At 47.0% G+C, this 27,246-nt stretch overlaps 1 protein-coding gene across 1 annotated transcript in view; it reads left to right on the top strand.

Annotated features, from left to right (window-relative positions):
- LOC120023525 (homeobox protein Meis2) overlaps positions 1–24,183 on the top strand; it is a 79,962-nt gene extending 55,779 nt beyond the window's left edge. The window contains exon 9 of the mRNA XM_038967551.1: positions 24,091–24,183. Within this exon, the coding sequence (XP_038823479.1) occupies positions 24,091–24,171 (81 nt within the window). The 3' untranslated portion in view covers positions 24,172–24,183. The remainder of the gene's footprint in view (positions 1–24,090) is intronic.
- Positions 24,184–27,246: the final 3,063 nt, after the last annotated feature.

Here is a 27,246-nt window from a genome sequence, read left to right as displayed (position 1 = left end):
AGGGCGGTCAGTTGTGTTTGAGTAGACTAAACATCCAGACTCTCTCTCTCTGTAGTGTTGTCTGTCTGTCTGTCTGAGTCCTTCTAATCCATGTGTATTGTTAGGGCCACCGTTAGTGCCATTTCACTGGTACACCCCACATCCGCAAACAGTTTGAAATACAAAACAGTTCTCATTTTACAGCACTGTTTTTAAAGCTGTCTATTCCTGATTTTGTTTGCCTATACAATTTATTTTCCACTTAAGTTGGATATGATTTTTTCTGTTTATATGGGATAAAGAGTATGTTTCGTGCTACTCTGTATATTCACTGGACGGTAGTGGTTGCCTTTTCTCTTCTCAGCGAGGTTGTTTTGTGTCTTGTGAGGTTCGGGGGGGGGGGGGGGGTGATGGGGGTTCCTAAGGGGTCACAGAGGTTCAGGACTGAAGGAGGCCCACACACTAATCTGTCATGTGCTCGTTTGCCATGTAGCCCAGAAGTCAGTTCTCCAGTCACCCATGGCAACCCAGGCGACAGTTTGGTTCACCACCGCTGCATGCCCCCCCTCCATGTGTGTATGCGTGTGCTTTCACATACCACATGCCCCCAGGCTTATATGCCTATAAGAAAGAGAGTGTCACCATATATGGAGTCTCTATCTCTGCCTGAAGTTTACAAAACAAAAGTGAAGCGAGAGGAGAATGGCAGTGTTTTGGAAATCACTGAAGTAAAGGATAATGAGTGAAATTAAGTTTCAGGTTTGCTGAGGTAGGAACTTTTGTTCCATAGTGTGTTCCTGTAACTAACGCTGATCAGGTCAGCCACCCTGGAACGAGGACACAAACCATCTGTTCATCACTCGCCTTGTTCAAACATGGGCCTGTGAAGATGGGCAGCCACCGCACGGCCAGTCAGTCCCCATCGATAAAGACACAGAACTAAACCTTCCACCAGAAGACAAACCCATGACAACCAACAACTAGACCCCAATAAGTGTTTTCATTTCAATTATAGGAAATGCTTGTTGACTTGCAGAATATAGTAATTTACAAGAACAAGAAATATTTTCACAAGAGGAGAGAGAAAAAAATTCCCAGAAAGTTTAGAAGGCGGTATCCAGTGACTCCCCTTCTGTTAGGCTGTATAATTACATGACAAGCCACATCAACCTTTGGTTGTTTCATGTTGGAGTCTTTTTACATTAATTGCCAGTGGTGTTTGTGTGTCGTAATTGACAGAGGCTTTTTTACGATACACACAGCCCTGTAGTGGCTAGCTGGCTGCTCCACAGGTTTAGGGAATAACAGCCGGGAATTGTTTCCCACCCTGACATCAGACCTTTTCACTTGGCCACCTTAATCCAGATCTGTCATAGTTCCACTTCACAGATTGACAATCCAGGCTCACAGCCATGGAGAACACAGAATACAGCACAGCACTGTTGCAGTTGTTAAACACCTGCTGTGCGTGTGTGTGTCGGTGTCTCACATAGTTCCTCATTTGCTTTCTTGATTAACAGTGTTGTATGCTGTTTATTTGAGTTTACCCTACCTGGTATTAACAGGCAGTTGTGAGGACAGCCTGTCATTGCTTCTCCCTCTCCCCCTTCCCCCCCTCCCTCCCTATTGTTAATGCACAGGCCTGCTATTCACGTATTAATGCTCCTTGTTTAATGAAGTAGCAGAAATTAGTCCTTTCGCTAAGGAGATGTTTACAACACGTTGTTCACACTGTTTGGAGGTGATTAAGCCATCTGAAACTCTGCAGCGCCTGCCAACAGAAAAATAACACCCCAAAACAACAATAAAAGGACAACAAGTGAATACTGAAGGGGCCCATGTATGTATGCTACTGTTGATTTTTGCAGCCACCGGACTTAAAGAAAATCATATTTGAGAAGTTTGAATTGTTGCATAAATTCCGCAATTTGTAACATCATTTGTTTATTTTATTTAACCTTTATTTAACTAGGCAAGTTAGTTAAGAACAAATTCTTATTAACAATGACGGCCTACCCCGGCAAAACCCTAACCTGGACGACGCTGGGCCAATAGTGCGCCGCGCTATGGGACTCCCAATCACAGCTGGTTGTGATACAGCCTGGAATGGAACCAGGGTCTGTAGTGACACCTCTAGCATTGAGATGCAGCGCCCCACTCGGGATCTAAAGCTAGTCCAGTGCATCTTTAATGAAGATGCAGCTCTTAAAGAGAAGCCATTGGATATCTGAAGTTCATTCAGATGGGTGTTTATAGTGCCAAGGACCTCTCTGTGCATGACCAGGGGCCCATAGTCAGCCCCTGTTGGCCCCCTGTCGAGGTGACTGCACATGCCCTGACCTGAACAGAAGACAAACAGAGGAGAGCCTGTGGAGTGAGGATTCATAAACTACTGCTCCATAGCTGGAGACTCCTCTTTTCTAAGACCTCACGCTTCAGCGAAAACAGGCCTCAGCTACCCCCTCAACCCTCCCTCCCTCACAATGCCCTAACGCACTGCTGCAGTCATCACATTGATCCATTGGCTAAGGCCAGGCCTAGCTGACTCTTTGGGACACAAAAGTGTATGATGTAATGGACTGGGGAGGAGGAGGGAGGGCAATCTGCGATACAGTATACACATGGTGCCCCATTGTGAGAGAACTCAAAACCAAGACAGGCACTGGTACAGATAGAGAGGCCCAGATTCTCTGAGCTTTTCCTTGTCCTGGTTTTATGTACTTCATTGCAGATTGTGTTAGAAGAATGTGTTTGAGGCTTTTAAATCTTCTCAGAGAGTAATTTTCCCAGACCGCTCCTTCTCCCAACCTCACCCTGTCTTCCCTCTCCCCTATCACCCCCTCCTCTGTTCCACACCTCATGCTCAGGCCAGAGGGGGTTTGTGGGAAAATAGGAAAAGCCCCCTGCAGGCTATCAGTCAGTTGAATCAGCGGTCTGTGGTGTGTTGGGTTAGTGGTGACCAGCTAAATGAGATACTGTAGTTTAGCTGCTTCTGAGCTGCAGGCCCAGCCCAGAACCCCCCTTTGATATTCATCTAACACCAGGAGAAGGGGAATGCAGGGAGAAAGGAGCAGCACGGACATGGAAGTAGGAAACCAGGCTAAAGGGTAAGGAGGGAGGAGGTTGAGGGAGGAGGAGGAGGAGGATGGGGAAGGTTGAGAGGGGAGGGGTGAGGAGGGGGAGGTTGAGCGGGGAGGTTGAAGGATGGGGGAATCGGGCACAAATCAAAAACAGACCCGATGCTGTTTCTCTGTTTGGTTTGGGACCGAATCCCACTCCTGGCATTTTGTCAGTGGTGTAAAGTACTTAAGTAAAAATATTTAAAGTAGTGCTTAAGTAGTTTTTTGTGGTATCTGTACCTTACTTTACTATTTATATGTCTGACAACTTTTACTTTCACTTCACTACCTTCCTAAAGACAATTATTAACTTTTTACTCCATACATTTTCCCTGACACCCAAAAGTAGTTGTTACATTTTGGATGCTTAGCAGGACAGATAAAGGGTCCAATTCACACTCTTATCAAGAGAACATCCCTGGTCTTCCTACTGCATCTGATTTGGCGGACTCACTAAACAGACAACATCCCTGGTCTGCCCTACTGCATCTGATCTGGCAGACTCACTAAACAGACAACATCCCTGGTCTTCCCTACTGCATCTGATCTGGCAGACTCCCTAAACAGACAACATCCCTGGTCTTCCCTACTGCATCTGATCTGGCAGACTCCCTAAACAGACAACATCCCTGGTCTTCCTACTGCATCTGATCTGGCGGACTCACTAAACACACATGCTTCGTTTGTAAATTATGTCTGAGAGTTGGAGTGTGCCCCTGGCTTTCAGTAAAATTAATTAAACAATAATATGGCTGGTTTGCTTATTATAAGGAATTTGAAATTATTTGTACTTTTACTTTTGATACTTTAGTATATTTTACTTAAATACTTTTATACTTTTTCTCAAGGATTATTTTACTGGGTGACTTTCACTTTTACAATTGGGTACTTTTTCCAGTATTACATTTTGTTGTGTGATTTTCCTCTCTACCTATTCCCCCCCCCTCTGTTGCTTTTCTTTTGCTCTGTGCTTATTCCAGACAGGGGATTCCTTCACAGTGGGTTCCTTATAACTAGGAGCCAAGCCTCTTGTTCTCACCTCAACTCCCCTTGCGCTCTTCCCATCTTCATTTTTTCCATTCAATAATACAGCTGGCTCACTTTTGACACCAGGAAGTACAGTTTCATACAGTCTATGTATTTGTATTTATTATGGATCCCCATTCCTGGGGTCCAGCAAAATTAAGGCAGTTTATACAATTTTAAAAACATTACAGTACATTCAAATATTTCACAACACACTGTGTACCCTCAGGCCGCTACTCCAACACTACCACATATCTTCAGTACAAAATCCGTGTGTACGTTTGTGTGTATGCATGTGTCTGTGCCTATGTTTGTGTTGCTTCACAGTCCCCGCTGTTCCATAAAGTGTATTTTTATCTGGGGTTTTTTGTCTAATTTTACTGCTTGCATCAGTTATTTGATGTTGAATAGAGTTCCATGTAGTCATGGCTTTATGTAGTACTGTGCACCTCCCATAGTCTGTTCTGCACTTGGGGACTGTGAAGAGACCTCTGGTGGCATGTGTTTTGGGGTATACATGGGTGTCTGAGCTGTGCGCCAGTAGTTCAAAAAGACAACTCGGTGCACTCAACATGTCAATACCTCTCAAAAATACAAGTAGTGATGAAGTCAATCTCTCCTCCACTTTGACCCAGGAGAGATTGGCTTGTATTAATATTATCTCTCTATGTACATCCAAGTGCCAGCCATGCTGCCCTGTTCTGAATCACTTTTTGTGGCACCTGACCACACGACTGAACAGTAGTCGAGATGCGACAAAACTAGGGCCTGTAGAACCTGCCTTGTTGATAGCATTGTTAAGAAGGTAGAGCAGCGCTTTATTAAAGACAGACTTCTACCCATCTTAGCTACTGTGGTATCAATATGTTTTGACCATGACAGTTTAGAATCCAGGGTTACGCCAAGCAGTTTAGTCACCTCAACTTGTTAAATTTCCACATGATTTATTATAAGATTTAGTTGAGGTTTAGGGTTTAGTGAATGATTTGTCCCAAATACAATGCTTCTAGTTTTAGAAATATTTAGGACTAACTTATTTCTTGCCACCCACTCTGAACTAACTGCAGCTCTTTGTTAAGTGTTGCAGTCATTTCAGTCGCTGTAGTAGCTGACATGTATAGTGTTGAGTCATCTGCATACATAGACACAAAGCCAGTGGCATGTCATTAGTAAAGATTGAAAAAAGTAAGGGGCCTAGACAGCTGCCCTGGGGAATTCCTGATTCTACCTGGATTATGTTGGAGAGGCTTCCGTTAAAGAACACCCTCTGTGTTCTGTTAGACAGGTATTTCTTTATCCACATTTTCCAGCAGCAGACTATGATCGATAATGTCAAATGCCGCACTGAAGTCTAAAAATACAGACCCCACAAACAGACCCCTCGTCAATTTCTCTCAGCCAATTATCAGTAATTTTTTAAAGTGCTTGTTGAATGTCCTTCCCTATAAGCAAGCTGTAAGTTTATTGTCAATTTGTTTACTGTAAAATAGCATTGTATCTGGTCAAACACAATTTTTTCCAAAAGTTTACTAAGGGTTGGTAACAGGCTGATTGGTCAGCTATTTGAGCCAGTAAAGGGGGCTTTACTATTCTTGGGTAACGGAATGACTTTTGCTTCCCTCCAGGCCTGGGTGGCACACACTTTCTAGTAGGCTTAAATAAAAATATGGCAAATAGAAGTGGCAATATTGTCCGCTATTATCCCCAGTAATTTTCCATCCAAGTTCTCAGACCCTGGCGGCTTGTCATTGTTGATAGACAACACACATTTTTCACCTCTTCCACACTCACTTTACGGAATTTATAATTACAATACTTGTCAGATGGACTTGGATGTAGTGTCAACGTTTGTTGCAGGCATGTCATGCCTAAATTTGCTAATCTTGCGAATTAAAAAAACATTAAAGTAGTTGGCAATATCAAATGGTTTTGTGATGAATAATTTTTTTCCCAAAATTAAGGTGCGCCTTAAGCTTTTTACTATCATTGTCATGTGAAGGAGGGAAACTGAGAGAGTGGGTCAATTTGTTGTGGTTTTCTCCCCCTGACACTTTTTTGACTGAATTTTATAGCCATTCCCCATATGTCACCCCTTTACACACAATGCATTGGTCCATCCATAGAACTGTAAGGCCATGTGAATCTGAGCGTGTGTGTAGGTGTAGGTATGTATCTGTTATCCATTGAGCAGGCCTAGTTCAGAGTCTGGCTTGTTGGCGGCCACATCTACTAAGATCAGAGGCTACACAGATGAGCGCATACGATACGAAGCCCCGCCACCCGCCGTATCAAAAAATAGCCCAGCTGCCCAAGAAAGAAGGGGAAGGGGATAGAAGAAAGAAGGGGAAGGGGATAGAAGAAAGAAGGAAGGGAAGAAAAGGAATCAAAGAAAAATAAATAAATAAATCCAAATCTAAGTAGAGCAGGCCTTGGCTCCAGATGTGAATCTGTGTGAATATTGATCGTGGGGGAGAGAGAGCTAGTCACCTATATCCCCAGGGCTGGTGCGACTCACACACAAAAAGCCTCTCGCTAAAGCTCATAAACCGAGCTTGTACAATTATTTAGATAAAGAGAGCCTGGCGTGCCACCGTATGCCTTGCAACCCTGCACCTCCTCCTCTCTCCCTGTTTCTTCTCCTCCTCTACCTCCTCCGCCTCCTCCTCCTTTACCTCCTCTTCTTCATCCAGCGTGAAGACGTAAGAAGGGGGAAAACCTGTAATTATCCACACTTTCTGAATCCCTCCTTAATGTTCATTATTGAAACCAGCGGCAATTACAAGTTCAAAGAGGTTTAGAGGACCAGCAACCCGCATAATCAGGAGAAAATGTAGCGCTGCTCATTCGTCACAGCAGAGCACACACATTCAAACACACACAAACACACACACACACACGAACAGGGGTGAATCATAGACACAGTGACAGGCGTCAATTTCCACACAGGCAGAATCTCAGCCACCCCAGGGCGCTACTGCAGCTCAGGACCCAAAATCCTCTTATACATTGCTTTTGTATTTCCCCGCTGTGACAAAAACCCCAACAACAACATCTTAGCCCAGACTGATACTACACTATACCTCCTATCTTTGCCTTGTTTAGTGTGTCTTGTTCTGTTTGTATTTCCAGCCCCCCTACCTCTATCTCTATCCTCCCCTCCCCCCTCCTCCTTCCTTCCCCTCCGTCATCCTGTCTTCCTGTCTATCCTTCCTCTCTATCTCTCGCCACCTCTCCTCGGCCGGCTGGTTTCTGCCTGCAGCACGTGGGAGTGTGTGTTTCAGGCCCGTCCCCGGAGGTGCATCTCTGTTACCTTTGGGGCTGGGTCACAATGGCTAATCCTGTCTTCAGGTGCCTGTTCAGCACACTGAGAGGAGAGACAGGAGAACTGGAGGTGAGCTCCTGTTACAGGAGTCCCTGACCAGGGGAGTCCCTGACCAGTCCCTGACCAGGAGTCCCTGACCACACACAGTGGTAGCCACAACATGCGCACACATGCACACACACAAGCACATACATACACACACACATCAAGCCCCCACTCATCAGCCCAGGTGGCTTAGCCCCTCTCTCCCTCTCTCGTTATCTCACCACTCTACTCTTTTTCTCTCTCTCACTCTCTTTCCCAGATCATTCAAACTCCTGTTCGCATTAGGGGATCCCTGATATGATCACCGTGGGGAGCTGCTCTGGTGACCATGTCCTCTCTCCTACCTGGCACCCTCTTTGTTAAAGCCTGTCTCTCAGGGACACAGGCTGGGGTCTCCACTGTATTGAATGTATAGAGCCCTGTCATCTGGACCTGTGTCTTAGTCTGGGATTCAGCCACTGATAGAATCATTCTTTTTCATTGAGGAAAAGCCATTCGTCTCTGCACCCAGAGGCTGCCTTGTTTCATTAAGTAGCCCATCCAGACAGACAGATGTGCTCGCAACACAGCCCTGTTGGCCTATGCAAGAGTGTGTATTAACCCACAATCCTTTGGGGGAGATTACTAGGCTAGTGGTCCTTCTTCCATTGATTATCTCCACGCCATTTTCCCTCCCCTCTCTCGTCCTGCTCAAATATTAAAAAGTAACAAAGCCTTTGGAAAAGCAGTGGAAGGCAAGCTCTCTCTTTTCACTGATCATTTAAAGTTACTGAGTGGGATCTCTTTAAGGCACAGTTTGAGTGGAACTAAGTAAATAAAAGTGGAGTGTTCTGTGGAGAAAGAAGAAGAAAACGGCGGTGACTGTGAAAAGATGTGTGTTTAAGCAACGACAACCGTATCGACACATGGAAGGAGGCTGATATTAGCAGATGTTAGCAATTGCAGCTCCGGCTGAGGCATTCCTCGTGTTAGAAGCAGGCTCCTAATTGCCGTAATGGACCTGGTAACCACTGACAGTAATGGAGTTGCAGGGGAACCATCCTCAGCACCTGGAGTTAGGGGCCATCACTGGCCTGGTCCGCTTCAAGATGTCCACTGTTGATGTTAACAAAATAAAAGGCCGGGAGGCTGAGGACTTCTCCCACTCTTTTCCATCCAACTCTGTCATCCCTTGTGGATGAGCTGTGTTATGGATGGTCGCCGACCCCACCTTAGCCACACCCATTCCACTGTGGGTCCTGGTATTTACTGGAGCCATTGTCCTCCACAAGTGTTTGACCTGGGGGACTTGGGGGGGCCTTAAGGGGGCTTTTGGTGGGGGTCCAGCCGGACCTGAGCAGGCAGAGATTTGAAAGTAGGCCTGTGTGTCTGTGTCTGTGATGGGCTGGCTGGCTGGGTCGCCTTTGTAGTGGTTCAGCCTGCCTGGTGAAAGGCAGCAAGGCGGCGGGCAGGGCGCTGTGGGGGGAAATGACTTCCTGAGACATTACCATCAATCACCAGACAGGTCAGCTAGTCATGCCCCTGATCCTGCCACCTGAGGGGTTGGGATGAGGGGAGTGGGGGATGGGGATGGGTGGAGTAGACAAGAGAAAGTTTGAAATGTAAAACACCAGTTAGCTAGGTGGAGAGAGTGAAGTTCCTTTATTGGAGGTCCAGGTTTGGTGTGGTGGTCAGGTAGCACCACCACCTCTCTCTCTCTCTCTCTCTCTCTCTCTCTCTCTCTCTCTCTCTCTCTCTCTCTCTCTCTCTCTCTCTCTCTCTCTCAAAATTGACTCATTATTCATAGTACAGGCAGTCGAGTGGTGGCAAATGTAGAGGTCAGGAGAGAGCGAGAGGAGGGCGGGCAAGAGAAAAAACAACAGCTGTCTTACACCTCCAGTCGGCCTCTCTGTCTTCCTTTCTCTCTCTCTGTGAGTGAGGCATGTGAAAGAGAGAGAGAGGGAGGGGCTTGGATTACCTCAGCGAATGGTTGTGTTACAGTCCTGAGAAGGGAAGGGATGAGGAAGGGGGAGAGGAGTGGGGGTGAGGGGAGGGAGAGGGGGTGGCTCAACGAGTTGTTGAAAAGAACACAGATGCTTGTCAACAGCCTCCGAGCCAGAGAGCTCTAGCCCCAGAGGTTAATGACCCTCCCCTGCACTTTGGGGTGTGTGTGTGTGTGTGTGTGTGTGTGTGTGTGTGTGTGTGTGTGTGTGTGTGTGTGTGTGTGTGTGTGTGTGTGTGTGTGTGTGTGTGTGTGTGTGTGTGTGTGTGTGTGTGTGTGAGAAAGAGAGAGAGACCGCCAAATCTCCTAGCAGTCCCACAGAATAGTGTACGTGTCACTGCTTGTCTGTGGCAGAGGTCAGGCAAATGCCTCCAAATCCCCTTCTTTACCGCTTCCTTCAATCACTGTATTAGACTGACTAGATAGTCATACACTGAGTGACTGTGTGTGAATTAGCATAGGCTTCTCAATGGCAGAGAGAGAGAGAAAAAACAGAGAGAGGAGAGAAGCGAGCGGCAGCAGTCAGGCAAAATGGACCATTAGATTTAAGGAGTAAAAGTTCATCAGCTTTATTAATGGAAAGGTATTTAAATGAAGTATGAATTACCCAGCTTTTATGGAGTGCTGAGAGGAAAGTGGAGTGTTTTATCATCCAATGTTTTAGTGAGCTCCGCCGGGCGCTAGGATGACTGGGCTGAGGATAGGAGAAGAGGAAGAGAGGGAAAGAGAGGAGAGGAGAGGTCAGAACAGAAATACCCAGCGAGGACCCCTGAGTCCTGCGCCTGGATGCCTGCATGATTGTCACTAACATGCGTAGCTGAACGGGTTTGCCCAGGGACGGGGATGTTTTTGTGGCTTCCAGGCTTTTTCTTATTTGCGTTTCATTAGTTAACAAAACTGCCGGCATGTATAGCAGAAAAAGGTCAAGCTACGAGCGTTTTGGATTGGGCTCCCCCTGCCCCTCCCCGCATGCACGGACACACACACACACACACACACACACACACACACACACACACACACACACACACACACACACACACACACACACACACACACACACAAAAACACACACACACACACACACACACACACACACACACACACACACACACACACACACACACACACACACACACACACACACACACACACACTCCTCACCCTGGTCTAATAAGCGATAAGCACTCCGTAGCTGATGGTCATCTTCCAATGGGGTTGCTGGGTGGCTGCCAGCTTCCTGCCTGCTTTTTCAGTGGATAAAGCCTGTAACAAATGAGGGGCCTGTAGCCAGCTTTGGCCAGCTTGGTCAAAGGTCAGTACGGCCCCAGGGCAGGATCAGACCAGAAAGCACTACAGGGAGAGAGACAGAGAAAAAGAGAGAGGGATAGGGGGGTGGAGGGAGGGAGGGAGGATGATAGAATGCGCTTAAAAGTATAGCCACAATTAGCTAGCCTAGAACTCTAAAAGCTACCACACCTCTCTTCTCCATTCCTCTCTTCTCTCCTCAGCTCATTATACAGGCATTATAACTCCTCTGCCATCTCGTAGAACATTAAGTAAGTGAAGATCTTTGGGCATGTCTCAGTGAACAGCCACATAGTTATACACACAAACACACACACACACGGATGACTGATAGAGAGATATCTTCATTGAGACATGCAACCGTCCTGTTTAAAAGGGCATGCGTTTGTGAAAGGCATAAATGGTATCCTGCAACAGACACAACAGGTATGATGGGGTGGTGACTGATCGCGGCTTGGCTGTCTTTGTTCCACCTGAGTCTCTCAAAGTGCCTGCGATTTGACATGAATAAACTTGTGGTTTACTCTCAGCGCGTCACCCCCACTTCCACGGCATGGGCCTAAGCCTGAGTGTCTGTCTGTCACAATGTTAAGAGCTTCCTTCAGTAACAGAACGGAGTCCCTGTTACTCCTTACCCCAGCAGTGTTCAGTCCATTCAGATAAACAAGGATTTGACATGGTTGAATTGAACACATTTAGAGTCGTTAACAAACAGGAAATGTCCCCTGCAGCTGTTTCTGAATGCAGCTCCTTACCCCCCCTCATCCCCTGTAATGGACAAATGTTATCCTGCTTAGATTTTTGACCCGAAAACCAAATAAATTGACATTACAAATGTGCTATAACATCTCCAAATAGGCTTGACATTACATACCTGCCCTGTGGGTTTTTGTTAGCCTCCACTAAGTGTTTACTGCTGTTGCCGGGGCATGGGGCAGACTGTTACAACAGAACCTAATGGCCTTTTCTGAGGCCATCTTGGAGTGTCTTTCTGAGAAAAAGAATGGAGATGTCCTTGTTGTGTATCTGAATACTTACGGTCATTAACTTAATACTCAAGTGGAGGGAGAGTCCATCAAGTGCCACTTTCAGGACCTCGTCTAGCATAGGGGAACAAACCGCTCCTTCTCTCCCCCCACAAATTAACCTGTGCCACTGCTCCTTGATCAAATCCCACTTTATTCCTTCTTGGGGAAATTAAACAATGTTTAGAGGACACAATAGAGAGGGGAAAAGTTAGGGGAACTCTTTATGTTGATACTAAGACTCATTCACAACAGACTGGAGAGGCTAGGAGGTGAAGTACTGCCGGCGCTGGTTTCCAGTCGTCTGACCCTATTGCTCTCGACTTACCCAGAAGCCCCTTGGAGGGGCACTGAGATTCCTGGGACACTCAGCGTGTAATAACCTTGTCCTGTTTCACGCAGACTAAATATATTAAAGTATGGAGCAGAGAAGTTCAGGCCCTGGGGAGAGGGACGATGGGGGAGTTAGATAATGTCACAGGGTTGTTCAGAGGTAGTTAGATGCCTAATGGTGTACTATATGGGACATGTGAGGTCTAGGGTTGGTTTGGGACTTATGAGTCCCAGCTTTACTGATACTGTGAGACTTTTCAATCTCCTGGAGAAAAATACACATTAGATGGGTTGTGTGCTTTTGTAGCAACACATGAAGAGTGAAGCCTGTCTCCTACAACATGAAGGACTAAGTCTTTCTATAGGGCAATTTTTCCCTTCCTTTATCCTTGCCTGGGGCTAGAACAGATTCTCTTTCATCCCATTTGTGTACAATAGCCAGGTGGATCTGGACACCATTAAGTTAACATGAGAACTTTCAGGCTCCTCCTAGACATTGGAAGTTGCAGCCTGAGGTCAGTTTGTTAGCCTGCTAGCCTGTAAGCCTGCTCACAGATTCCCTGCTTTACAATGTGTGCTCAGGTCATTAAAGTGGTGTTGGTGTTTATCCCGCTAGCAGTGAACTGGGCCTTTTAGCGTGCTAGCAGAGGCTCCCAATCACTTTATGACTGGCAATAGTGGCAAATGGTGTGGATATGGGGGTTCCTGAATGATAGGCCAGGGAGATGGGCCCTTTCCCTTTTAATTGGCCCTGGGTGACTGTACCAGCCCCCTAATGACTAGCTTATAGACCCTAAAAGTCACTTACAGAGTATAGATGAATGACCTCACACCCACAGCTGCAAGCTGTGCAGAACCAAAGATGGCCGCCCTTTCTGTACTGATACACTGCTACAGTCTTTAAAAAATCCTGCAAATAACACTAGAACTGCTGGGCCTCGAGGGACCCCCTTCAAGCTAACGAGCAGTCAATCTGACTGCAACATTCTAACAGTGTAATTAATACATTTCATATAAGCTTTCGCTAAAATAATAATTTGGTTGTGTTCAATTTGGTTGGTTGGTTTTATAAAATTCCCCAACCACAAAGAAGCACAGACAGCAAAATGAAATGATGAAAACAGTAGCCTAAACATCATTATATGTGCCAGTGTGCTTGATAATTATCACAAAAGCAATAATGGCATTATAATGAATAAAACAAATATTATTGTCAGCTCGTGCTTACATGGTGTGCGTTTTCACGCAATGACATCAGTTGGAATTCAGTTAGTGGTTGTCCCTTGTCTTAACAATCAACACAAATCTTTGCCACTTTCACTTGCTTGACACACTTCCCAGAAACAAGTCGCTTGCAGGTGACACAGGTGACTTGGGTTCTGTGCTTTGTGCATCTGGCCATGTCTCCTCTGGCTCGCGCAAAGGCTTGTGTGGAATCTCTGTTGCTGCCTTGGCCCTCATATGTCTCTCACATAATAGCCCGTATGCCAGACTCCTGATGAAGTCTCTTCTGGGCATGGTGTTGAACAACACGTGTGCATGGATAGCATCCAAGTCAAGCATGTTGTAGAACACAGCAACAGGCCCGCGGCAGGTGCCTCCTTTCAAAGCCGTGTCATCTGATCCAAAACGTCCACACCAACCTATTGAACAGAGTAGAGTAAAAAAACATTAGGATTATTTTCCCATAGGAAAAACAACATGTTTGATACATAAGAGCATAATGCATTGCATAAGTTTATCTATATATGGCAATGCGTATTATGTAATATTGTAGAGCGTAATAGTATCCGGTTTTCTCTTTATTGTGTCCCTGTCGATGGCAACTGTCGGATGCATGCTGCTCATGTTAGAAATGTTCTTTCTTGCCTTGCATTGTCTTATCATTCTTCAGCTGTGCAGGTGCTTTATTTTGCGCAGAAGGTGGGAGCTGCCGTCTCGCTTTGTTAATGGTACTGACTATGCTTGTTCTATTTGCAAGCAACTTGTTTACTAATGTCAGTGAAGTGAAGAAATGTTCCATGCTGCCAGTTCTCCCCGTGCCAACCTGAGGTTCCACAAGCCTCATCGCCACATTCTGACACTCGCTCACCTGCTGCCCCATGTGGATCTTTTCCCAGATATGGAAAGCCGTTCAGCATATACTTGGTGTCGATGTCAATACTTAATTCCAAACTTGTCGGGTTTACTCACAATGTATTGTGCAAAGTGCAACAAGCAACAGTGATGTTCTCTCCTGGTTTGTAACATGCAATGCTGTTCTGTACGAACTTGTTCCAAATGTCGGATACCATGGCGAATCTGTCTGTTTCCAGTCGTCACCTTCTCATTTCTTTGTCATCAAAATGGAAGTAACACATGATCTCTCTGAAGCAATCCCGTGACATGGTTTCTCCAAAGAAAGGTATCCCATACATGTCTGACCAGAAGCATATGCCATATATACGCTCCTTCCACCGAATGCTCCACGGACATACAGGATTGATATTAACGCTTGCAGCTCATCAACAGACAGATCCCAGGCAGTGTCTCCTTGCTCCGTGTGCGCCTCAGCCACAGTACAGTCCCTGATGTGCTGTAGCATGTCCATGTCACATACATGTAAACAACAAAAGCAGTTGAGTGCGTTGCTCATGTTGTTTTTTGCTTGAGATGTAGGGCCTGCTCTCTCAGTGATGACATTCTCTCCAGCTTGTTCGATCCAAACAGTGCCATCCCTTTCTCTCCCCTGTCTCACAGTTTCATTTGGTGGTGTCGCGGGCACCTGCTCAGTGTGCAACGTTCTGCCTTTTTTGGGCTTAGGCCTCGGAGGTGTAGGTTTAGGCTGAGGCTCAGAATCAGAAGACAAATCTCACTGTGTACTCCAAGTAGGCCTAGAGTAGACTAATAACCAAGCATGGATTCAGTGGACTGATATAGGGTACACTGTTTTGAGATGATACTTAGAATAGACCAATAAAATAGAATGGCCCACCCTGTTCTTCATTCACAATTGATTACATTATTACACTTCTCCTCACTCATCAACTCACCCATTCTCCCCATCATACTTTACTTAATTTATTTAATCTGTTGTTATACTGTATGTGTGAAATTAGTTTCAGTATAGTTTAGGTTCAGTTTCGAGGCATTCATCAAGGTCATTATGAACTGGGCATGGCACCTTCCAATGTCGGGAGAATGAGCGGAGCAGGGCCTACTGTCAGGAGAATGAGCGGAGCAGGTCCTACTGTCAGGAGAATGAGCGGAGCAGGTCCTACTGTCAGGAGAATGAGCGGAGCAGGTCCTACTGTCAGGAGAATGAGCGGAGCAGGTCCTACTGTCAGGAGAATGAGCGGAGCAGGTCCTACTGTCAGGAGAATGAGCGGAGCAGGTCCTACTGTCAGGAGAATGAGCGGAGCAGGCCCTACTGTCAGGAGAATGAGCGGAGCAGGTCCTACTGTCAGGAGAATGAGCGGAGCAGGTCCTACTGTCAGGAGAATGAGCGGAGCAGGTCCTACTGTCAGGAGAATGAGCGGAGCAGGTCCTACTGTCAGGAGAATGAGCGGAGCAGGCCCTACTGTCAGGAGAATGAGCGGAGCAGGTCCTACTGTCAGGAGAATGAGCGGAGCAGGCCCTACTGTCAGGAGAATGAGCGGAGCAGGCCCTACTGTCAGGAGAATGAGCGGAGCAGGTCCTACTGTCAGGAGAATGAGCGGAGCAGGCCCTACTGTCAGGAGAATGAGCGGAGCAGGCCCTACTGTCAGGAGAATGAGCGGAGCAGGCCCTACTGTCAGGAGAATGAGCGGAGCAGGCCCTACTGTCAGGAGAATGAGCGGAGCAGGCCCTACTGTCAGGAGAATGAGCGGAGCAGGCCCTACTGTCAGGAGAATGAGCGGAGCAGGCCCTACTGTCAGGAGAATGAGCGGAGCAGGCCCTACTGTCAGGAGAATGAGCGAAGCAGGTCCTACTGTCAGGAGAATGAGCGGAGCAGGCCCTACTGTCAGGAGAATGAGCGGAGCAGGCCCTACTGTCAGGAGAATGAGCGGAGCAGGCCCTACTGTCAGGAGAATGAGCGGAGCAGGCCCTACTGTCAGGAGAATGAGCGGAGCAGGTCCTACTGTCAGGAGAATGAGCGGAGCAGGCCCTACTGTCAGGAGAATGAGCGGAGCAGGTCCTACTGTCAGGAGAATGAGCGGAGCAGGTCCTACTGTCAGGAGAATGAGCGGAGCAGGCCCTACTGTCAGGAGAATGAGCGGAGCAGGCCCTACTGTCAGGAGAATGAGCGGAGCAGGCCCTACTGTCAGGAGAATGAGCGGAGCAGGCCCTACTGTCAGGAGAATGAGCGGAGCAGGCCCTACTGTCAGGAGAATGAGCGGAGCAAGCCCTACTGTCGGGAGAATGAGCGGAGCAGGCCCTACTGTCGGGAGAATGAGCGGAGCAGGCCCTACTGTCGGGAGAATGAGCGGAGCAGGCCCTACTGTCGGGAGAATGAGCGGAGCAGGCCCTACTGTCGGGAGAATGAGCGGAGCAAGCCCTACTGTCGGGAGAATGAGCGGAGCAGGCCCTACTGTCGGGAGAATGAGCGGAGCAGGCCCTACTGTCAGGAGAATGAGCGGAGCAAGCCCTACTGTCGGGAGAATGAGCGGAGCAGGCCCTACTGTCAGGAGAATGAGCGGAGCAGGCCCTACTGTCGGGAGAATGAGCGGAGCAGGCCCTGCTGTCGGGAGAATAAGCGGAGCAGGCCCTACTGTCAGGAGAATGAGCGGAGCAGGCCCTACTGTCGGGAGAATGAGCGGAGCAGGTCCTACTGTTGGCAAAAATTAGTGGAGCAGGCCTTACTGTCAGGAGAATGAGCGGAAGCAGGCCCTACTGTCAGGAGAATGAGCGGAGCAGGCCCTACTGTCAGGAGAATGAGCGGAGCAGGCCCTACTGTCATGAGAATGAGCGGAGCAGGCCCTACTGTCAGGAGAATGAGCGGAGCAGGCCCTACTGTCAGGAGAATGAGCGGAGCAGGCCCTACTGTCAGGAGAATGAGCGGAGCAGGCCCTACTGTCAGGAGAATGAGCGGAGCAGGTCCTACTATCGGGAGAATGAGCGGAGTAGGCCCTACTGTCGGGCGAAGAGGGGGGAAAACCAATCAAATAATGACATTCCCTCCTATTTTATTTGTATTTATTTTATTTAACCTTCATTTAACTAGGCAAGTCAGTTAAGAAGAAGGAAAAAGGAAACCGCAAGTCAGTTAAGAACAAATTATGAACAAATTCTTATTTACAATGACGCCCTACCCCGGCCTACCCCGGCCTAAAACTGGTTATAACTCCAATTCTGTTTGTGATATTAAGATTCTAACAATGACAGTGTGTTATATAGACTTATTTAGGAAAAGTCAAAGATGGAGGGGGGTATTTATGACCAGTCCAAATGACTGCTTTAGCGGTTCTAGTGTTAAACGCAATAGAAACCCATTACTTTTTCATGAAAATGGACTGTAATTTTAATTTTGCCATGTAAAGCCATTGATGAAGTTTTCATGGGGCAGTACAAAGTGTGCCTGAGTGTTGACATCAGGCAAGATCTGAGCTCCGGTGCCCCACAGCAGCCAGTTACCAACAACAAAGCAGCAGAAAGAGTCTGGTCTGAAAAAGCAGGCCAAATTCCTGCCCTGTAGGACCCAGCTTAAAGTGTGAGCGGAAAATTTCAAAGGAGGAGAGGAGAAGAGAAGAGAGAGAAGAGGAGGCCAGACTGGCTGGTGTTGAGTGTGGGGAGGATAGCCGCCGGGGCCGTCGATACGGAGGGAGAGACGGAGAAAGGGAAAGAGGGGGAGAGAGAGAGAAATAGAGAGAGACCAGGCCCCCTCTGAAAGGATGGGGGGTATCATATTCCTTGATGCACTTGATCAGACAGGCCCATCTCTATGGCTGAGGGCCACATCTGAGACAAGAGTCTGGAAAACCACACACACAACCACGTGAGCCATTTGTCCCCTCAGATACAAGGGTCTCCCCAACGACTCCATCCACCTGCTCCCCATATTCTGTTCAAGTCTGTGGTAACACCACACACTACCTTTCCCACAGCGGATCGTTCCTTACGTAGTTGATAAGAAGGATGTTATCATCAGGAGATATACAGTACAGTACATCGTAAAACTCTCTCTCCTCTGATTGGCTGCTGGGTGTAGGCCATTACCATGAGCCTCAGCCCCTCTGTTTGCTCATCTGCCCCCCACCCACCCTCCCTCCCTCCCCCCCGCTCCCTCCCTCCTTCCCTCCCTCCCTCCCTCCCTCCTTCCCAGGGGCAACAGTTTGCTTGGCAGGTGTGGGGGTATTCTGGAGTAGCTGCTCTAGAAACTTGCACCATCTCCAGTGAACATAAATGGATGGTATAGAGCAAACGGGCTGACTGGCTGGGGGCAGGGAGCCCAATGCAGGAGGCCAGCCAGCGATTGTTGAGCTGAGTTGAGTTAAGACTGTAGCAGACTGTAATCTATAGAATGGAATACAGTGGTATGTATGGCTGGTATAGAGCAGAGGCTATGGTGTATGTGTACAGGGAATGGATGGGGTCTGGATTCCTTCTGGATGGTTGTGTGAGAGTGTGTGCATCCGTGTTTGTGTGTTTGTGTGTGTGTGTGTGCGTGTGGGTCTGTTTGTCTGGCATAGTGTCAGACAGTTTAAAAGCAACAGAGGTTGAGTCATTGAGTCATGTGGCATTCTTGCCTGTTTTCTCCCTGTTGTCAGGAAGAAGCTTAGTCCCCAGGAAAATAAAACAAACACTAACCCCCACCCCCCCCCCCCCCCAACCCCCTCCACCCACCTAAAATCCCCCACACAAAGACACACAGACACAGGAAGAGCGGAGGAGAGGAAAGAAGTATACAGCCGCCAAAGACGTGTCTTTGAGTTTCAACAACAAGCAAGGTTTCACAAAATATAGACCTTTCAGTCTTAAAGGTAAAAATGGACTATAATGAAATAGCTACAACGTAACAATTATTATATTGTCAATTGTCAGTCCATTGGACTTTGTAAGACTCCAGGCTGATGAACTAAATCCAACAATTCAAGGAAATGGCTTTCATGATGAAATGCATTCCCATCACAAAATAAACTTGCTAAGGTGCATAGTAATCAAACGATGAGTGGTAACTTCAAATTGTCAAATTGGATATATGTATGCCATATCTATCAGATCTACACTCAGTATACCAAACATTAGGAACACCTTCCTAATATTGAGTTACACATGCTTTCAAGTAGAATGATAGATCTATAACTCTCATTTCTATGTGAAGTTGGGACGCCCAAAAAAACTGCATATTGCCACTTTAACAAGTGACATCAATAAGGGATCATAAATTTCACCTGGTCAGTCTATGTCATGGAAATAGGTGTTCTTAATGTTTTGTTTACTCAGTGTATATGAAATGCCTCCGTCTATTCAATCTCATTGTCATTTGTCATAAAAGTCATATCTGTCATAATATTAATAATGGCATATTTATATTTAAAATGTGGCAATCTTACTCCAACTCTATGCAGAATGCATATTAAAATGTCATGCCTTTATTTTATTATTTTTTATTTAGACTGTGAATATTATTATTGTCACTTTGATTAAAACACAAATAAGATTGCAATCAATTTGGAAAATATATGAAATCCTACATTTGAATAATACATTGCTGCATAAAGCAGTATAGAAGATCCACACACACATGATTGCAATATGGTCCCACCAAACCCTATCAACACAATAAGCAATACTGTCAAAAATATTTGACACTTAGACAGTTATCACGTCAGTTTGCTAAGTGGCGTTGTTATTAAATATTGTTGAAATAAAGATTGGGAAGATATATTGTTTTAATAAGCCTATAGTGACAAGGATGGGACAAAATCACACCAATCAACACAATGCAGAGAAACAAACAAATGGTTGGTGGTGTGTTGCCATGGCATCAGGGGTAAACAGCCAATGGGCTGTGATTTCCTGGGAGGGATGTTGGGAGGGATTCATTAGCATGGAATGGGTTTGCAGGACACCGTGACCCTGTGGCCTGGCACTATCATTCATGTCACCATATCACACTGGCCATGCCGCTGATGATGTCATCCATCAGCTAGGGTCTGCAGTAGGCTCAGAGTGAAGGGATGGGGGTGAAGGGGTGTGGGTGAGAGGCCAGGGTAATGGCTGGGGGTGTATAGGGAGCAGTGTGTTGTGGGGATTAACACTGTACTGTATATACACTTGATACATAGCAAATAAATCCAGTAGATTTCAATGGGTGGGTCTGCAGGAAGAGTGACAGTGATGATGGAAGCCTAGCTCAGCTGGTAATGTGCAGCAACCGCAGGGGCATTACATTCAGCACTATTAGAGAGCACAGAGAGCTTCACACCCTGTAATCTGGCCAACAGAGCCGACACACACACACGCACAAGATCTCAGTCTGGCAGAACACGATCCACCTCCATCACTAGTGTGAATTGTTTGTATGTGTGTGTTTGTATGTGTGTGTGTGTGTGTACTACGGGGTGTATCTGTGGGTGAGATAGTAGAAATTAAAGGAGCATGGTGGTGGGATAGCGCATGCTTGTGCCATTAACGTGCTTCTGCGTAATTAACAGAGCTGTTTCCATTGCAGGAGGCCGGCCCCGCGCTGGCTTGGGAAATAAAATGTCATTTCTAGGCCTAATTATTTATAGACTGGATGGAGAGGTTTACATTTTCAGGATATTGGTTTTGGTGTTTGTAACTCGCTCTATTGATTCCATTCAAAGCTAGCTGAGGGAGATTTTCAATAACCTCTTTGATCTCTTTGGGTTTGGTTTGTGTTCCATCCATTAAGAAATCATGTCACACACACACTTCTGACGGTGGGCGGACATCTTAGGAAAGAGAAAACCAATCACCAATCAAAAACACTGAATGATTTATTATTTTCGACTTAACACAGTTGTCTCTCACTCAGAGGATATCTTTCTCGGGTTTTCATATTTTTTCTTTGACATTGGTGATTTACTGTCGTAGATTTTTTGCGGAGGCAATTAACGTATATAACCTGCCCAGGGACTGCGGTTGAAAATTAGCCGGCTGGCTAAAACCGGCACTTTTACAGAAACGTTGATTAATGTGCACTGTCCCTGTAAAAATAAAATCAACTCAACAACGTGATGAGGTTGCTCAGGAGGCTACATACCCTTTCTCAAATTTCATGGCTGCTATGGCCATGTAACAGCTAGCCTACGATGATGGCCTAGTTCTCTGGGTTGTGTGTACACAGCATTGCTCTACACCCCAGCCTTTATTACCTCCTAGACTCTCCATTTTGTGTGGCCGCGATTTTCAGAGCCCCCATGCTTAAAGGAAAGCTGCCACAACGTGAACGTGTGGGTGGCCTACAGTCTCTCAGTCATAAAAACAGTAGGGAACAAGAGAGACGGAGAAATAGAGAGGGAGGAGGAGGGGATCTGGAAGAATGAATAGGGGGGTGGCTGTAAACTGTAAGACACAGTGTGTGTGTGTGTGTGTGTGTGTGTGTGTGTGTGTGTGTGTGTGTGTGTGTGTGTGTGTGTGTGTGTGTGTGTGTGTGTGTGTGTGTGTGTGTGTGAGGCGGGGGGTCTGGTGGAGGAATAGGATTTTTTTGTGTTGTGTCTATGTGGTCAGAGTAAATCTCCTTACTCAGGGCTTTTTGCAGCAAGGGGCTTTAACATCCCCACTCTCCTTGATGAGGCATCTTTCTTGTTTGTTCAAACCATTTATTATGTGGTTCTGCTGGCCACGGCGTGACACGGACCGCTGTATTTATCACCCGACCCGGCTGACAGTGGGGCGATTGATGACGGGGTCTGAGCCTGAGAGGCTGAGGAAACCTTAATACAATGTAAATGACCCACTCCCATTTCCAATCTGGCCCTGTCTGCTCTCCTCACCTCCGCTCCCCATTAGTGTGTGTGTGTGTGTGTGTGTGTGTGTGTGTGTGTGTGTGTGTGTGTGTGTGTGTGTGTGTGTGTGTGTGTGTGTGTGTGTGTGTGTGTGTGTGTGTGTGTGTGTGGCCGAGGTCATTGCTAATGTGAAAAGCCAGGCAAACTGAGAGTGGAGGAAAGGTCCCTACTCTTATTACATGCTGTTGTGCAGAGATGAAAGGGAAAAAGACAAACACACGCTCATAAAGGTGGACACACACTCACACACACTCACAAACACACACAGAAAAAAAGGCCTGACTGCCTCAGCCAAGGTAATGTCAGCACCTGGCAATCAAACAATGTATTTCTATGTAAGCATTATCATCTTTCTTTGTTAATGATTTTAGCATATTAAAAGGGACTGCATACACAAGTAGAAATCAGATGAATCCTCCTTGCAGCCTGGGTTCATCATTTGTCCAATCCCAGCCCTGTTTGTTATTGAGCACATTCCTCAAATGTTTTTTCTTCTTTCATTTAATTAAAATGGGCAAATTGAGACAGACAATGTTACCTGAAGAAATGTTCCAGTGTTTGTTCTACTGAGAGGATAGAACAAGCTCTATTATACTGCGTATATTGTTGTAGCTGTAAATTAGGAAATGGTTATTGAGCAACAATTACATTTTGAAGTAATGTTATATTGAAAAGTATAGGTTCAAACTGACATTGCTAGAAGTTGCTTTCATATGAAGTTGCTTTCATATGCTTTCATATTTCCTGAACCGGTCTGGTGGAAGAAACAAAGTAAAGGTTATTGTGGGAGAGGGAGGAGGGAGGAGAGAGGAGGGAGGAGGGGTGGGAGAGGGAGGAGGGAGGAAGGGTGGCAGAGGGAGGAGGAGGAGGGGTGGGAGAGGGAGGAAGGGTTGCAGAGGGAGGAGGGAGGAGGGGTGGGAGAGGGAGGAGGGAGGAAGGGTGGCAGAGGGAGGAGGGAGGAGGGGTGGAGAGGGAGGAAGGGTTGCAGAGGGAGGAGGGGTGGGAGAGGGAGGAAGGGTGGCAGAGGGAGGAGCGAGGAGGGAGGAAGGGTGGCAGAGGGAGGAGGGGTGGGAGAGGGAGGGGGAGAAGGGCTTTTACACCCCTATGTGTGTCGTGTGTGTGTGCATGCCATGCATACATGTATGTGTGTGTGTGTTTCATGTGTGCGGCGCGGCTGAATGAAACACATAGCCTAATCTGTCCCTTAAAGACATCTGTCACCAGCGATCACTGTTGTAGCGAGAGCAGAGAGAGCAGGGAGACAGACACAACAGGCCCAAGGTCTGCCATTTATATCATCTCATATTTGCTATATTGAAACTAACACAGATAGTATCATTGCAGCTCCACTCGGAGAATTACATTTGCAGGTAGAAGTGTTGGCGAGAGAGAAGAGACATTTCCTAGCACCCTGTTTTGTTTCTCTCAGGTGCTGCTTTCAACTGCTCTCTATGAAACAGAGATCTTAGTAGCATATTTTTCCTTCAGACATTCAAGGAAGAAATGAATATAGTCAGATCTTCACCCACTCATTCTGTTATATTGTATTACAAAAGGCAGTCTAAGACACTGGAGATTGAGGGGAGAGAGGCAGTGTGTGTGTGTGTTTGAGTCTTGTCAGTGTGTGTGTGTGTGTGGGAGGGGATGGGGAAGGGTTATCACAGTCGTCAGTTTTGACAAACTTGTTTGGCCAACTCTTCACAAGTTTGCACTGATTTGTGCAGTTTGTGTGTGTGTGTTCATATGTGGGTGTTCACGTGTGCTTTATATGTAATGTTTATACATAGGGAGGGGCAGGTTGGGTGTAGCTCATGGGAATGTATAGTATTCACCTAAACAATACATGTTATACCAGAACACACAGAATGTAATGCACCTGTACATACTAATGACTGGGGGATACAACATCCATGCCTCGGCTCTCTCTCTTTTTCTGTGTTATGTGCTACATGAATATTTATGTTCATCTCGTTGTACAAAGAAAACCCATCTCGTCTATCTCTCTGTCTTTCTCTTGTAGCACCCGTACCCCTCTGAAGAACAGAAAAAGCAGCTAGCCCAAGACACAGGCCTCACCATCTTACAAGTAAACAACTGGTGAGTCAAGTCTTCATATCCTATCTCTGCCACCAGCATCGCTCTGCCTTTCATTTTCAAAAGCCTTTTCCTCCCTCTTCCCACTCGGCAGCCAAGACAGCTAAGACTCCTAAAGTGTGAAAACCGTTTATGTACACTCCCCCCTCCTAACACACACATACTCACACACAGACAGATACAGACACACACACACATACAAACACACACACACACACACACTACCTCTGTGGCATCCCTGAATGCGAGCTATCAGGATGTTACGGCTTTATCTACAAAGTGTTTAGCATTAAGTCACCGGTCTCTGCTGTTTGATATACATATATTCCCTTTGATATGGTTAAAGCAAAAAGGATCGATCATACACTACCCCCCACCTTACCTCCACTACCAATACCACCATATCATACACTACCCCCCACCTTACCTCCACTACCAATACCACCATATCATACACTACCCCCCACCCTACCTCCACTACCAATACCACCATATCATACCACTTCCCACACCTACATACAATACCACCATATCATACACTACCCCCCACCTTACCTCCACTACCAATACCACCATATCATACACTACCCCCCCACCTTACCTCCACTACCAATACCACCATATCATACACTACCCCCCCACCTTACCTCCACTACCAATACCACCATATCATACACTACCCCCCCACCTTACCCACTACCAATACCACCATATCATACACTACCCCCCCACCTTACCTCCACTACCAATACCACCATATCATACACTACCCCCCACCTTACCTCCACTACCAATACCACCATATCATACACTACCCCCCCACCTTACCTCCACTACCAATACCACCAGATCATACACTACCCCCCACTTACCTCCACTACCATACCACCATATCAATACTACCCCCACCTTACCTCCACTACCAATACCACCATCATACATACCCCCCACACTTACCTCCACTACCAAACCACCATATCATATACTACCCCCCACCTACCTCCACTACCAATACCACATATCATATAACTACCCCCCCACCTTACCTCCACTACCAATACCACCATATCTACACTACCCCCCACCTTACCTCCCACTACCAATACCACCATAATCATTACTACCCCCCACCTACCTCCACTACCAATACCACCATATCATACACTACCCCCCACCTTACCTCCACTACCAATACCCACCATACATCATACACTACCACCCCACCTACCTCCACTACCAATACCACCATATCATACACTACCCCCCCCCCCCACCTTACCTCCACTACCAATACCACCAGATCATACACTACCCCCCCACCTTACCTCCACTACCAATACCACCAATATACACTACCCCCCACCTACCTCCACTACCAATACCACATATCATACATACCCCCCCCCACCTTACCTCCACTACCAATACCACCAATCATACACTACCCCCCCACCTTACCTCCACTACCAATACCACCATATCATACACTACCCCCCCACCTTACCTCCACTACCAATACCACCATATCATACAACCCCCCACCTTACCTCCACTACAATACCACCATAATATATACACTACCCCCCCACCTTACTCCACTACAATACCACCATATCATACACTACCCCCCACCTTACCCACACAATACCACCATCATACACTACCCCCACCTTACCTCCACTACCAAATACCACATCATACAACCCCCCACCTTACCCCCCACCATACACCAACAACACTACCCCCCACACCTCACACCAATACCAACCATACAACTACCCCCCACCACCTCCACTACCAATACACCATATCATACACTACCCCCCACCTTACCCCACAATACCAAAACCACCATACTACACTACCCCCACCACCCCAACTACCAATACCACCCATCCATACACACCCCCCCACCACCTCACACCACTACCACCAAAAACACTACCCCCCACCTACCACACACCTAAATACCACCATATCATACACACCCCCACACCTCCACACCAATACCACCAGATATACACATACCCCCCACCTTACCTCCACTACCAATACCACCATCATACACTACCCCCCCCACCTTACCTCCAACCAATACCACCAAATACAACACACCCCCCCACCTACCCCACTACCAATACACCATATAACCACCCCCCACCTTACCCCATCACCAATACACCTAACATACAACCCCCCCACCTTACCTCCACTACCAATACCACCATATCATACACTACCCCCCCCCACCTTACCTCCACTACCAATACCACCAGATCATACACTACCCCCCCACCTTACCTCCACACCAATACCACCATATCATACACTACCACCCCCCCCCCCACCTACCTCCACTACCAATACCACCATATCATAACCCCCCCACCTACCCATACCCAACCACCATATCATACACACCCCCCCTACCTCCACTACCAATACCCCATATCATCTACACCCCCCACCTTACCTCCACACCAATACCACCATATCATACACACCCCCCCACCTTACCTCCACTACCAAATACCACCAATCATAACTACCCCCCCACCTTACCTCCACTACCAATACCACCATATCATACACTACCCCCCCACCTTACCTCCACTACCAATACCACCATATCATACACTACCCCCCCACCTTACCTCCACTACAATACCACCATATCATACAACTACCCCCCCACCTTACCTCCATACCAATACACCAGATCATACACTACCCCCCCCACCTTACCTCCACTCCACACCTACATACACACCCCCATACCTCACTACCACTACCAAATAACACACCCCCCCACCTTACCTCCACTACCAATACCACCATATCATACACTACCCCCCCACCACCTCACAACCAACACTACCAAGAGACCACCGACACACCCCCCCACCTTACCGTCCACTACCAATCCACCATACCATAACGACACCAACCGTACCACACGAAAAGACACAAGATCATACTAGACCCCCCCACCGTACCGCCTATCGACCAAATACCACCATAGCAGACACGACCCCCCCACAGGACCGCCACTACCAAGTGACCCAAAAGAGCAAGACACAAG

This window comes from Salvelinus namaycush, chromosome 28 (assembly GCF_016432855.1).
Source record: "Salvelinus namaycush isolate Seneca chromosome 28, SaNama_1.0, whole genome shotgun sequence".
NCBI classification, from domain to species: Eukaryota; Metazoa; Chordata; class Actinopteri; order Salmoniformes; family Salmonidae; genus Salvelinus; species Salvelinus namaycush.
Note: the sequence above shows the minus strand (reverse complement) of the source record. Positions and strands in the feature narration are given on the sequence as shown.